General features: G+C 38.7%; 1 protein-coding gene and 1 pseudogene across 1 annotated transcript; both read left to right on the forward strand.

The window, feature by feature from the left end:
- Positions 1–1,457: 1,457 nt before the first annotated feature.
- LOC137748043 (uncharacterized) lies at positions 1,458–3,498 on the forward strand (annotated as a pseudogene).
- A 4,360-nt stretch (positions 3,499–7,858) lies between these two features.
- Positions 7,859–13,367, forward strand: LOC137746627 (uncharacterized). Its single transcript, XM_068486634.2, has 9 exons — positions 7,859–8,164; positions 8,480–10,117; positions 10,301–10,527; positions 10,613–10,945; positions 11,546–11,792; positions 11,908–12,036; positions 12,175–12,390; positions 12,652–12,775; positions 12,933–13,367. The coding sequence occupies exons 2-9, from the start codon at positions 8,573–8,575 to the stop codon at positions 13,169–13,171; spliced, it is 3,060 nt and encodes a 1,019-aa protein (XP_068342735.1). The 5' UTR covers positions 7,859–8,164; positions 8,480–8,572; the 3' UTR covers positions 13,172–13,367.
- The last annotated feature ends 417 nt before the right edge of the window (positions 13,368–13,784 follow it).

The following is a 13,784-nucleotide window of genomic DNA, read 5'->3' on the forward strand; positions in this document are numbered from 1 at the left end:
TTTGTGGGATATTCATGGGCAATTACATGACCGTGCCGAGTTTTTTTTGAATTGGAGCGTTTTCTTGCTTGCAATTTTGAATTATTTCAATTTATGAATGAATAAGCATTTTTTTTTTATTTTTTTACAACATTGTTGAGAGTGGGTTTTGCTTGAGCTTTCGAGTTCTTAGTTTGTATCAAGACATTTGATATGGTTTCATTTATTTTGTGAAATTAGATATTTTTATGTGAAGATTTTTCTTTGGAGTTTGGTAAATTGATTGCTCGTTTGGCTGTAAATTTGACATTAGTAAATTCTGGACTTTAATTTTAATGATTGCCTAATATTAATTGGCTATTGATTAGCATTTGTTTTCTGGAATTTGGACTCTAAACAGTTCAAAGGTTTTGGGAAAGAAGCACTTTTTAATCAGGCCAACTGGGTCCTCCTAGCAATACAATGTCGAAAAATTTTAAATACGAGTCCGATGGTTTCGGCAAGATGCAAATGGGTTGTGATTGGGAAGGTAACATCATCCCAATATATTTTTCAAAGCAATTTACTTATTTGCATTTTTCAGCTTTATGCAGCCAAGAGTTTTCAAGTGTTAATAAGGACCTAGAAAAGGTTAATCAGTAATGCTGTAGTAGTACAAAATGTAAACATCACTTTGGAGTGATTAATATAAACTCTATACATTTTCGTTTTGAATGTTGAAGTTGGAAATTGCTGTGGTTAGGATACTAATGATCAGAAAATAACTTTGACTAAATTTCTTTGTTGTTTTCATATGCTGCTTCTATGGTGGATTTTGAAATTTTAGTTGTGGATGTGAAATTCACTTCCCAAGATATTTGCGATAATACCTATTTTTCTTTCAAAGCTCTTTCAGCCAAGTTGCCAGAATCAGTGATTGAAGCTCTCCATGACGAGTTGAACATCGTCCTGGTACACTACTCTCACTCTTTCCTACTTTTAATTTTGATTGTTTATGAACCGTGTGTTTTTTTATTTGCAATTTGTTGCTGAAATTTATTTAGATAATTTGTAAAATTTTGTTTTATTTTTATTTCGACAGCTTTTAGGGTTATTGCCCACAAATTCTCTTTAGGCCAAACAATAAAGTTAAAAGAGCTACGGATTTTCTTTCGATTGGTTCCCCTCTATTGATTCCAAACATGATCCTAATATACTTGAATTGATTTTAAGTTAGTATCTTTTCTAGGATTGATTGTGGTTTTGGAGCGTTACTTAGATAAAATGTGCATTGTCTAAATTGCTACATTTAAGAATGCAATTGTATTGCTGCAGCAATTTCAATTAATTTTTCTATGGACATTATTCATGTAGGTTGTTGATTATAGTTTGAAAACCTGCAGCGAAGTGCAGACATTCCTGCTAATGTAAGGCTATGGAAGAGCCGACAAGGTTTTAGATTTTCCACTTGAAATTGATCGGTGCCGGCAGCGTCTAACATGACAGCCCTCTTCAACCTGAAGGCGAGCAAATTGGGTTATCCATTTTTTTTCCAAAACTAAAAGATTTGTTGTTAGGGTTGGGGATTTAAAACCCTCGCATTTTCCTCTTCAAAATCTGCTACTCTGCAGACATTTCACCTCAGAAATCTCAGAAATCCACCACGATTTTACAATCAATTACCTCATAAACTCATGTGGGCTGTCCCCAGAAGGTGCAATTTTAGTCTTCAAGAGGGTCGGGTTACGATCCCCATTGAAACCAGACTTCATTCTGTCCTTTATCAGAAACCATGGATTCTCTAAGACCCAAATCTCAAAGATGGTGAGGATGTACCCACAAATTCTTAACTCCAATTCGGAGAAAACCCTTTTGCCAAAGCTTGAGTTTTTCACTTCACTTGGAGTTTCAGAGGAGGACCTTGCAACAACTCTGGAATATGAACCTATGCTTTTGGCAAGAAGCTTGGAGAAACATATTCTACCCACTTACAATTTCCTCAGGAGGGTGATTTTTGGGGGAAAAATTGCTTCAGTTTTCAAGAACTGCTCGATGGTTTTCTTGGAAGGCCACTATAATAATGTTGAGCGAAATATTAGAATCTTAAGACCATCTCCAATCGAAGGGTCCAGAGGGCCGAAAATGATCTGAAAACTGTCTCCAACTGAGGGCCAGGTCAAAGGGCTTGTGGACCCCATTGGACAAAAAAGGCCAAAAGGTCAACCGGGCAGCCCAAATGAGCCAGCCAGTCAGCCTCGGGGCTGGCCAAAGGCTGCTAACATCTTGAAAACTGGGTGGTAATTAATATTTTAATGAATAGTCTCCAATCGAAAGCTACTAACATTAAGCACTACTAACAGTGCTTGATGCCATTTGTTCAAACTTGGCTGAAAATGTTTCTTCCATCTTGAAGAACAACTCTTGTGGTTTTAGGTATTCGGTGGAGTGGTGCCTTCGTAGAACTCTAAGTATTTTTTGGACACACAAGTCCAAACACCTTCACTTGTTTGAGAAATCCCCCTATAAGCCCTGCAATGAGCTTCATCTTCTTTTCGGATCCAAGCCTTACCTTTCATTGCAGATGAGGCCATATGAAAATTATTGAAAAAATTGAAGGAAATATTTTTGGAAGAGGTAAGGAAATATGAGAATTGAAATGGTGTAGGAATGGTGAAAACTTTGTGAGGAATGGTGAAGGAATGATTTAGATATTTATAGGAAAAAAATTATAATTTTTTAGAATTAAAAAAGAAAAATTGGCCCAAAAAAAAAAAATTAAAAAACCAACGGTAACTAACATCAGCTAGCCGTTGGGGATTCAAATGGAGCTCGGCATGGGGCTGACTAGCTGGCTCATTTGGGTCGGCCGGTTGGCCCTTTGGCCTAACCCTCGGTTGGATACGGTTTTCGGCTTATTTTTTACCCTCTAGCCTTTTAGATCATTTGGTTGGAGATGGCCTAAAAGAATCAGGTATGCCCCAATCTTGTATTTCTCTGTTGGTAGCTCATTTTACCCAGGTTTTGATGCAAAACCCTAAAAAGTTTGCTCAAGTTGTGGGTAAGGTTAAGCAAATGCGTTTTGATATGGAAAAATCAATGTCTGTGATGGCTATAAAGGCTTTGAGTAGTGCCAATAATAAGTTCATATGGACTCGAAATTGCGAAGTTTATAAGAGGTGGGGTTGGTCTGAGGATCATGTTCTCTCTGCTTTCACGCGGTACCCACATTGTATGACCAAGTCAGAGAAGAAGATAATGCAAGTCATGGAATTTGTAGTGAACAAGATGGGATTGTCATCGCAAATGATTGTTAAAGCCCCGATGATCATGCGTTACAATTTGGAGAAGAGAATTATCCCATGGTTTTTGGTTGTGAAAATTTTGATGTTGAAAGGATTAATGGATGAAAATAGGAAACTAGGCTCCGTGTTGTGTTTTACGGAGAAGCAATTTTTGGAGAGATTTGTGACCAGATATCGAACTAAAGTCCCTCAACTGTTGAGTGTGTCCCAAGGGAAAACTACAATTCAAGATGTATGAGTACATTTGAGAATTGGTGAGATTGCAAATTCCAGCCACTTGATGCAGCACTACAACTGGTAGCAGCTTTGGCATTGTATTTTAAGGGTATGTCTTGTATACTAAAAACTATTCCCTTAAATAATGTTCTAACTACATATGAGCGTGACATGCAATTCATCTTCTCTTATTTAACAACCATCATTGCTTGTGGCGTGGTTCAATTTAATCTATTACGAAATGCAGTGAACAAAACTAAAAATTTCATGTAGTTTTCGATCGGTTAATGCCAACAGCAAGCAGTATCTTTAGGGTAATTAGCATTTTCCAAGACTGATTGGAAGAAAGGCATTGATGTTGTCACGTCCCGATCCCGACATACATCTAGGATCGACACGTGACGTCACCAATTACACACACACACACATATGTGTGTGTGTGTATATATATCTAACATACCCCGCCTTTGGGATATGTGCCCAGCTGAACTCATGCCTGGAATTGTGTAAAGATTTTTCGTATACTTTATGGCTATATCTAACATGCTCGTTAGATTGCATATGTATCCTAAACATGGAGCAAACCATTTGTAGTTCATCATTCATTATGCTCGAACATTCATCACATAAATCACCATTTTTCAACATTACCAAAATGCATATCATGCAATATTTCAAAGAACAAACGACGAAATACAATCATATTCTCTAGCCATACTGAACAACAACTCTAATCATAATAATAACAATGATATCTATCGTCATTCCACAATCCCGTCAATTAATCAATTCATGAATCAAAGATGCATGATCGTAGCACTTAACTACGTTAATCAATCAATGCAATAACATATCATTTTACGAATTTAATTAAAGAATTCTATATAATTCCCTACTTGGATTATAAGTAATAACCATGGTAAATCTAATTTATATTCACAAGGTCTAGTGCTGGTAATTCCCATTTACTCGAATCCATGATTTAATGAATGAATTTTGTGGAGCATAAAAATTAAAGCTAAATATTGATAATATTGACTGATTTTTGATATCTTCCATAAGTACTATTAGTCTAGATTTTCATTCATATCATAACTTTTTAACTTGCTCACAAAATGTAACTCACATAGTGCATCTTTTGTATTATCAAGGTAATAGATTCAGTGAATAATATATATATATATATATATATATATATATATATATTATAAATACTATTATATTATATATAATTCGGTTCGGATTCTGTGACGGATATGGATTGAGAACCCTTATAACCACATCCAAAGTCATAACCGAATATTATTCACGGTTTTTTCCCATATCCAAAATATACCCGAATTTTCATACTCAAATCCAATCCATTCGAGTGATTATCCACGGTTATGGGTTTTAACAGTTAGAATTGTCATCCCTAAATTTAAACCACATTATTATCAGCTTATTGTGGGGCTAAGCTCAACTCCCTTTCCCTTAGACTGCACTATCTTTTGTTCAAAAGAAAAAAAAAAAAAATACATGTCTCATTTTCCGTGCACTTCACAATCCTTGTAGGGTCCTAAATGAGTTTTTTATTAAAATTGAAAATTATTATTAACACTCTAAAATTGGAATTTCAATCTGTCTCTTCTAAATTTAAAGTAACTGGGAATATTACATTGTTTATATATATTTAAAATAAAAAAAAATAAAAAAAAGTGTAAATAACAAAATAAGATTGGGCCTTTGGTCTGGATTCGGCCTCTCCCCGGACCCCCACCCACAATAAAAAAAACCACATTTTCCATAGATTCCAAATTAAGCTTCAATTTTCAGGCTCGTCACTTGCCCGTTGGCTATCTTTTAGCTCTATGACTTTGGCGCCATGGCAGTTATAGCAAAAACTGCACTCCAACTCAATGACGTCATCACACTCGCTCTTCGAATTCGAACTTACTCCGATTCGATCCATGCATTTCATCCTCCCAGTTTTTCTTTTTCCCACCCAATCAGATTCTAGCAACAGCAGATTTTGGCGATGCACGTCTTCCTCGAGACCCCGAGCTTCCTCGTTCATCCTCACCGCCATGGATTCGATTGGGGGACGCAAATTCCCCTTCCGAATCTGAAGGCGTCGAGGCGGAGAGCAATCGGAGGACCTTCCAGAATCTGAGGGGAGAGAATTCTAATGGATATAGAACTCGTGAACAGTTAGCTGGCAAACTGTTTCTCTTTTTCTTCTCTCTAATTTTACAGTTTACTGATGTATGTATGTATGTATGTATGTATGTATATGTGTGCCTTAGAGATAACAGTAATGTGTGCATTTTTTTTATTTAATTATAAATTTACGGTTTACTACCATTTCAACCGTTGAGAGGAAAAATAGGAAGAGGAAATAAAGGGGGAAAAAGGATAGGAATTTTAGTTATTTTTTTGTTATAAAAATATGTGTTGAAATCCTACACGGACTCTCATTAACTGAACCAAGAGTTTGGATAGGAGGAAGAAGACACCTTCAACTTGCTTTAATCAAGTTTATGCATTCATAATCTGGTGTGTACTATGAATGGATTAAAGTATGATAATATGCATAATTATTTGATTGTTATTTATTTATTATTATTATTATTTTATATTTTTTTTATAGAAAAGGGTTTTGATTCATAGGACTGAAGGGTGAAGACACACAGGATTATGATTGAGGTTTAACATTCCGGCTGGGGGAGGTAAATATTGTTAAATTTAGATAAAAGTTGTGTGATTGGTAGATTGGGTTGGTAGATATGGCGTGGTTTAGAGCAGTGTCTAGTGTGGCAAAGCTTGCCATTAGGAGAAATCTATCAAATTGTGGATCATATATGGCTAGGAGGTGGGTTCTTCCATCTCAAAATCGGGACTTTCACACCACATTATGTAATTCGAAGGCTCAATCTGCCCCGATTCCACGCCCTGTACCCCTCTCTAGACTAAATGATAGTTTCTTGGATGGAATCAGTAGTGTTTATTTGGAGGGGCTTCAGAGGGATTGGGAAGCCGTCCCAAATAGTGTTGATGAGTCCTGGGACAATTTCTTTAGGAATTTTGTAGGTCAGGCCTCTACCTCGCCTGGAGTTTCAGGCCAAACCATTCAAGAGAGTATGCGCTTGTTGTTGCTTGTGAGGGCATACCAGGTTAGTGGTCACATGAAAGCTAAGTTGGACCCTTTGGGTTTGGAAGAGAGAAATATCCCAGATGATTTAGACCCTGCTCTATATGGGTTCACAGAGGCTGATCTTGATAGGGAGTTCTTTTGAGGGGTCTGAAGGATGTCTGGGTTTTTGGCTGAGAACCGTCTCGTGCAGACCCTTAGGTCCATATTGACCCGGCTTGACCCGGCTTGTGAGGGCATACCAGGTTAGTGGGAAATGTTGAAAAAGATCGAATTGTACTAGCTGTGGCTTTGTGAAATCTGGTGATACGGTTTTTGTTGTTTATTGTTCTGGGGGATAAATTTGGCTGACATCATGAGGTTGACACACTTGTTATTGGTTCTTTCAGATGCCGAGATAGTTTGGTGTCAGGAAGAGCCGATGAACATGGGTGCGTACAGCTATGTTGCACCCCGTCTTACTGCTGCCATGAAGTCCCTGGGCAGAGGAGCTATTGACGATGTCAAATACATTGACCGTGATCCATCAGCTGCCACAGCCACTGGTTTTTCTCAGGTTCATGATATGGAATAAAACGAGATTTTGCAGAAAGCGATGCAGTAGGAGCCAAATGAGTCTCACAACTGAATCCCGTCGCGCTTATTGATCCTCATATAACACTGTCTGAAATCTCCCTTCCTGATTTTTTTTGTTGATCCAAATTTTAATAAAAGATCGATTATATATCAAATATGCCTCCTTATATGTGAGGGCTGATGCACACCACAGGTTATGCTTCACAAATTTCTCTTCTTTTAGCAAACAGAGATCAGAAATAAGAACCTTTCCTTGGCACAGATGTTTCAAAGTATCGAATGGAATGTACTTGCCTCGTTACATGTAAGTTGTCTTTCCTCCTTACGGCCGAACTACATATATCGTATGTGTAAACTTTTAATTTGCAGTTAAGAAAAAATGACTCGCCTAATTGTAAGGAGCTAAGCAGTGTTGTATTAAATTATGCACCTACTTCGAGACCACCATGGATCTTTGAAATACAACCAAACAAGAATATATCTTGCTGGCCAAAACAATAGTCAGCCTATATTTATCGCAAAATTGATCTTCGTACTCTTACTGTGTTCTATTGCACCTCTTCATTTGGTTTTACATCTTATCTATTTATTGTTTCATCAAAATTTACATATAACGAGTTTACTTGTACTACGCCCTCTCGATTCAATAATTAAGTGTTATGCATAAGATTTTGTTATCCCTCTCGGTCACCGTAAACCCTAATTCCGGAACCCCGTCCAGTTGCTCTTAGGTTGGGCCAGATTTGGACCTCTACCCGACCCACCCACAATAATTGTTTGTTTTTTTTAAAAGTAGGAAGCAAGATTTGCCTTGGTTCACAAATCGACCGAAAAAAAGAAAGAAAATAAATGGAAATGTAAAATAAAAGGTAGCGTTCCAGAAAAGCTAAAAAAAGTCACCGTCGCTTTCCCTGCGATTAGGGTTCTTTTCCGTTCTCTTACTCCTTCCACCTCTCGCTTTCAGTTCCCCTCCCACTTCCAGGTAAATCCCTAATCTCCATCGATTCCAAGCTCGCATCTTTCGGTAGTTTAATCTCGTTTCTGTAGAGACTAACGAAACGAACCGCGACGTTTCGTCCACCAAGCATTGAGTTCAAGGAACAATTTCGTTTCTCTGTAGATCAAACTGGTTATATGTTCTTGATTGGATTTTGTTAATTATTTATTTAATGGAATCAAATTTTTGATCTTTTTATCTTCCAAGTTCATGAACTCGTACACGTATTATGAGTGGATTAAGGTATAATAATTGGTATAATTATTTAATTTGTTATTTGTCTTTTGTTGCATTGTACAGGGTTTTGTATGATTGAGGGGTTTGAGCAGTGGGAGAAAAAATTGTGTAGAATTGGGATAAATTTTGTGTGATTGATAGATTGGGTTGGTAGCTATGTCGTGGTTTCGAGCTGGGTCTAGTGTGGCAAAGCTTGCCATTAGGAGAAGTTTGTCGAATAGTGGATCCTATGCGGCTAGAAGGCGGGTCCTTCCGTCCCAAAGCCGAAATTTTCACACCACAATATCTAAATCGAGGGCTGCCCCGGTTCCACGCCCTGTACCCCTCTCTAGGCTAACCGATAGTTTCTTGGATGGAACCAGTAGTGTTTATCTGGAGGGGCTTCAGAGGGCTTGGGAAGCTGATCCCAATAGCGTCGATGAGTCGTGGGACAATTTCTTTAGGAATTTTGTGGGGCAGGCCTCTACCTCTCCTGGAATTTCGGGGCAGACCATTCAAGAGAGTATGCGCTTGTTGTTGCTTGTGAGGGCATACCAGGTTAATGGCCACATGAAGGCTAAATTGGACCCTTTGGGTTTAGAGGAGAGAGATATCCCAGATGATTTGGACCCTGCTCTATATGGGTTCACTGAGGCTGATCTCGACAGGGAGTTCTTTTTGGGGGTCTGGAGGATGGCTGGGTTTTTGTCTGAGAACCGTCCTGTGCAGACCCTTAGGTCCATTTTGACCCGGCTTGAGCAGGCTTACTGTGGGAACATTGGGTATGAGTATATGCACATTGCAGATCGTGAGAGATGTAACTGGTTGAGAAACAAGATTGAGACTCCTATGCCCATGCAATACAATAGGCAGCGCCGTGAGGTTATTCTTGATAGGCTTATTTGGAGTACACAGTTTGAGAACTTCTTGGCTACTAAGTGGACAACAGCAAAGAGGTTCGGACTTGAAGGTGGAGAAACTCTTATTCCTGGCATGAAGGAGATGTTTGATAGGGCTGCTGATCTCGGGGTTGAGAGCATAGTAATTGGAATGCCTCACAGAGGCAGACTAAATGTATTGGGTAATGTGGTGCGGAAACCTTTGCGTCAGATATTTAGTGAATTTAGTGGTGGTACAAAGCCTGTGGATGAAGTTGGGCTTTACACTGGGACTGGTGATGTCAAGTATCACTTGGGAACCTCTTATGATCGACCCACAAGAGCTGGGAAAAGAATTCATTTATCTTTGGTTGCAAATCCAAGTCACTTGGAAGCTGTGGACCCTGTCGTTGTCGGAAAAACTAGAGCAAAGCAGTATTATTCAAATGATGCGGACAGGACCAAGAATATGGGCATTTTGATTCATGGAGATGGTAGCTTTGCTGGACAAGGTGTGGTCTATGAGACTCTGCATTTAAGTGCTCTTCCGAACTATACCACTGGTGGGACTATACACATCGTGGTGAACAACCAAGTTGCCTTCACAACTGACCCAATGTCGGGAAGATCTTCTCAGTATTGTACTGATGTTGCCAAAGCATTGAATGCCCCTATTTTCCATGTAAATGGTGATGACATGGAGGCAGTCGTTCATGTCTGTGAGCTTGCCGCTGAATGGCGCCAGACTTTCCATTCTGATGTTGTGGTGGATTTAGTGTGCTATCGTCGATTTGGGCATAATGAGATTGACGAGCCATCTTTCACACAGCCCAAAATGTACAAGGTTAGACCTTGTTTCCAGTTAATTAATATTTTTATTTTGTTCATTTATTGAAGAAATTTGTACCTTATTCTCATGATAAGTCTCAAAGTTCTTTCTTTGTTGTGTCCTGCATTATTATAAAGTGCAGCTACTGAGATGTGCAAAGCTGACTCCTGATTTTTCTACCTAATTCTGGGTACACAGGTTATTCGGAATCATCCCTCAGCTCTAACAATCTACCAGAACAAACTTCTAGAGTCTGGACAAGTGACCAAAGAAGACATAGAAAGGATACAAAACAAGGTTAATTCAATTCTCAATGAAGAGTTCTTGTCTAGCAAGGATTATGTTCCTCAAAGAAGGGACTGGCTTTCATCTCATTGGTCTGGATTCAAGTCACCTGAGCAGATTTCTCGTATCCGGAATACTGGGTATAACACTGTCTTATATCAGTTTCATCTGTTATTCGCAATATCTGATTGTATTTTTTAGTGAATTCCTTATGCTCCTGTGCAGGGTAAAACCAGAGATTTTGAAGAGTGTTGGCAAAGCTGTCACTGCCCTTCCAGAAACTTTTAAACCTCACAGAGCAGTAAACAAGGTGTATGAACAACGTGGAAAAATGATTGAGACTGGTGAAGGGATTGATTGGGCAGTTGCTGAAGCACTTGCCTTTGCTACACTACTAGTAGAAGGTAACCATGTTCGACTGAGTGGTCAGGATGTTGAAAGAGGTACATTTAGTCATCGGCATTCTGTTCTTCACGACCAGGAAACTGGGGAAAAGTATTGTCCTCTTGACCATATTACGGCTGGCCAAGATGAGGAAATGTTTACAGTTAGCAACAGGTAATGCTTGATTAGGTTTAGTACAGAGTTTTGTTAAAATCTCCATAAATGCATAGAAGATTTTGACCATTTTTTTTTGTTTGGTCTGTTAGGTTTAGTCCAGAGTTTGTTTGTGCGGTAACGTAGTGACCCAGAATTTTAGGATTCAGCTGCATTCCCTTTTACCATATAATCTAAAGAAGAAATGGTGGCGTTTGGCCATAATTTTGTTGTATTTTGATGTCTACATTTGTGACAGACCCTCTTTAGGGGCTATTTGTGTTCCCAGCAATCTATTTGATATACATGCTTTATTCATTACGCCATGGTTTACTTCTCTTGTTCATGAGCATTTCTCACATCTCTCTATGGTTTATTTTTCTTGCTCTTATTATGCTAATGAGAGATTAATGTTGACAAATAGTTTTACCTTTTTGTTCCTGCTAGAATATATACCTGCTGTACTCCATCCTAAAGATTTTAAGATTGCTGGACTACCATGACTTGTGATGCATTGAATAATATAGGCAAATAGTTTTACCTTTTTGTCATACCATGACTTGTGATACACTGAAAAATACGTTTTTAATTTTTCATCTAATTGTCTTTGTGTGTGTACAGCTCACTCTCAGAGTTTGGTGTACTTGGATTTGAATTGGGTTACTCGATGGAGAGTCCAAATGCATTAGTGATTTGGGAAGCTCAATTTGGTGATTTTGCCAATGGAGCTCAAGTTATCTTTGATCAGTTTTTGAGTAGTGGGGAGTCCAAGTGGCTTCGTCAAACTGGGCTTGTTGTGCTGCTTCCTCATGGTTACGATGGCCAGGGCCCTGAACATTCTAGTGCCCGCCTGGAGCGATTTCTTCAGGTATTCCTTTGTCAAATATAGTTCACTCCTTCCCCCTTATTTCTCTTTTCCTTTAGACAATAGTAGTGTCAGGCATGCATCCTGATCTAATATGTGTTCACGAATGTTTGTACAGATGAGTGATGACAATCCTTTTGTCATACCTGAGATGGATCCCACACTTCGAAAGCAAATTCAGGAATGCAATTGGCAGGTTGTGAATGTGACAACTCCTGCCAACTACTTCCATGTTCTGCGTCGTCAGGTGAGTGGAAATATTTTGTTTCAGTATTTTCCAGCATTTTGACTAGTTTCTGCATGTTCTAATATTTTGATGAAAAGAAAATATATTATCCAGTATTGTGAAAGTTTCTGGATGTTCTAACCTTGTCTCATTTCTCAGATACACAGGGAATTCCGCAAGCCTCTTATTGTGATGGCTCCTAAAAACCTGCTACGGCACAAGGACTGCAAATCAAATTTATCTGAGTTTGATGATGTGCAAGGCCACCCAGGTTTTGACAAGCAGGGGACTAGATTTAAGCGACTCATCAAGGACCAGAATCACCACTCTGATCTTGAGGAGGGTATTAGACGGCTGGTTCTGTGCTCTGGCAAGGTATATTATTCCTAATTTTCCTCCGTATATAAACATTTAAACACACACATGCATACGTGTACATGTTGTTTGACTTCTAATTGCATTATAGTTTTACCATTATATAAATCAATTCAGCAGACCTTGGAGTATGAAATGCAAAACCTGACAGAAGTATATCATATGTTGACTTGTAGATAATTATGATTTGTAATTTTGTATCATTAACCTGGTTCAAGGGACAAATTTTAATTCCATCTTCTATCCTGTATTCCCTTGCAGCTTTATTATGAGCTTGATGACGAGCGAAGAAAGGTTGAAGCAAAGGATGTTGCAATTTGTAGAGTGGAACAGCTTTGCCCCTTCCCGTATGACCTCATCCAGCGAGAGCTGAAGCGATATCCAAGTATGTGGTCTGTAAATAAGGATTAATGGAATGTCGAAACATTCTGGTGATATATATAATGTTTATGAGGCTCAGGGTGATAGCGTTGTTTTCTTTTCTGGGAGCTCAATTTTGCTGACATCACGAGGTTGACACATTCTTTATTTGGTTCCTGCAGATGCTGAGATAGTTTGGGTCCAGGAAGAGCCGATGAACATGGGTGCCTACAGCTATATTGCACCCCGCCTTAGCACTGCCATGAAGTCCCTGGGTAGAGGAACTATCGACGACGTCAAATATATTGGCCGTGCTCCATCAGCTGCATCAGCCACTGGTTTCTATTCAGTTCATTTGAAGGAACAAAGTGAGATTGTACAGAAAGCGGTACAGAAGGAGCCAATTGAATCTCACAGCTGAAGCAGCGCCTCTCTCAGACATTAAGATTTTTTGCTTCTTTGTGTAATGCTCATGTGTTTTTGAGAATAAGGTCAATCTGCTTTATCATCGACGACACAAGGTTGGTCAGACTTTGGCCATTCCGGATGAGTATCTTTCGGATATTTATTGTTGTTTCCCGTTATGTATTTGGTTAAGCATCTTGAATTTCGTTAAACTGATATCTCCGGCGGCATGTATCTCACCACCAGAACAATAATTTGATTGCAAATGACTCGAGTATATTGCTCAAAATTAGGCGGTTAAGGGGGGAAAAAAAAAATTAAAAAAAAAAAAAAATCTAAGGGGATGGTTAACGAGAGAATTTATAGGGCATATTTGTATTCAATTCGTTTGACTTTAAGTCTTCATTTTTTCAACCATTTGAACTGTAAAAAGGGATGTGTGGATGGTATGCACGAAAAGCCATGAAAAGCTGAGTGACACCTCACATGATGCAGTGTCGTATATTTCATATGGGCACATAGGAAACTTGACATGTGTAATGTAGGGATAGCTTAGTAAAGCTATGTGCTGTCAACAAGAATTGGAGGGATATGTACAAACTACATGGCTTGAATAAATAATAGTAGTT

This window comes from Pyrus communis, chromosome 2 (assembly GCF_041283825.1).
Source record: "Pyrus communis isolate YQ-2024b chromosome 2, ASM4128382v1, whole genome shotgun sequence".
In the NCBI taxonomy this organism is placed as follows: Eukaryota; Viridiplantae; Streptophyta; class Magnoliopsida; order Rosales; family Rosaceae; genus Pyrus; species Pyrus communis.

Coding starts and splice junctions, on each gene's coding strand:
- LOC137746627 (XM_068486634.2), top strand. CDS start 8,573: ATGTCGTGGTTTCGAGCTGGGTCTAGTGTGGCAAAGCTTGCCATTAGG. Junction 11,793..11,907: donor GCCTGGAGCGATTTCTTCAG/GTATTCCTTTGT, acceptor ATGTTTGTACAG/ATGAGTGATGACAATCCTTT. Junction 12,391..12,651: donor TGGTTCTGTGCTCTGGCAAG/GTATATTATTCC, acceptor ATTCCCTTGCAG/CTTTATTATGAGCTTGATGA.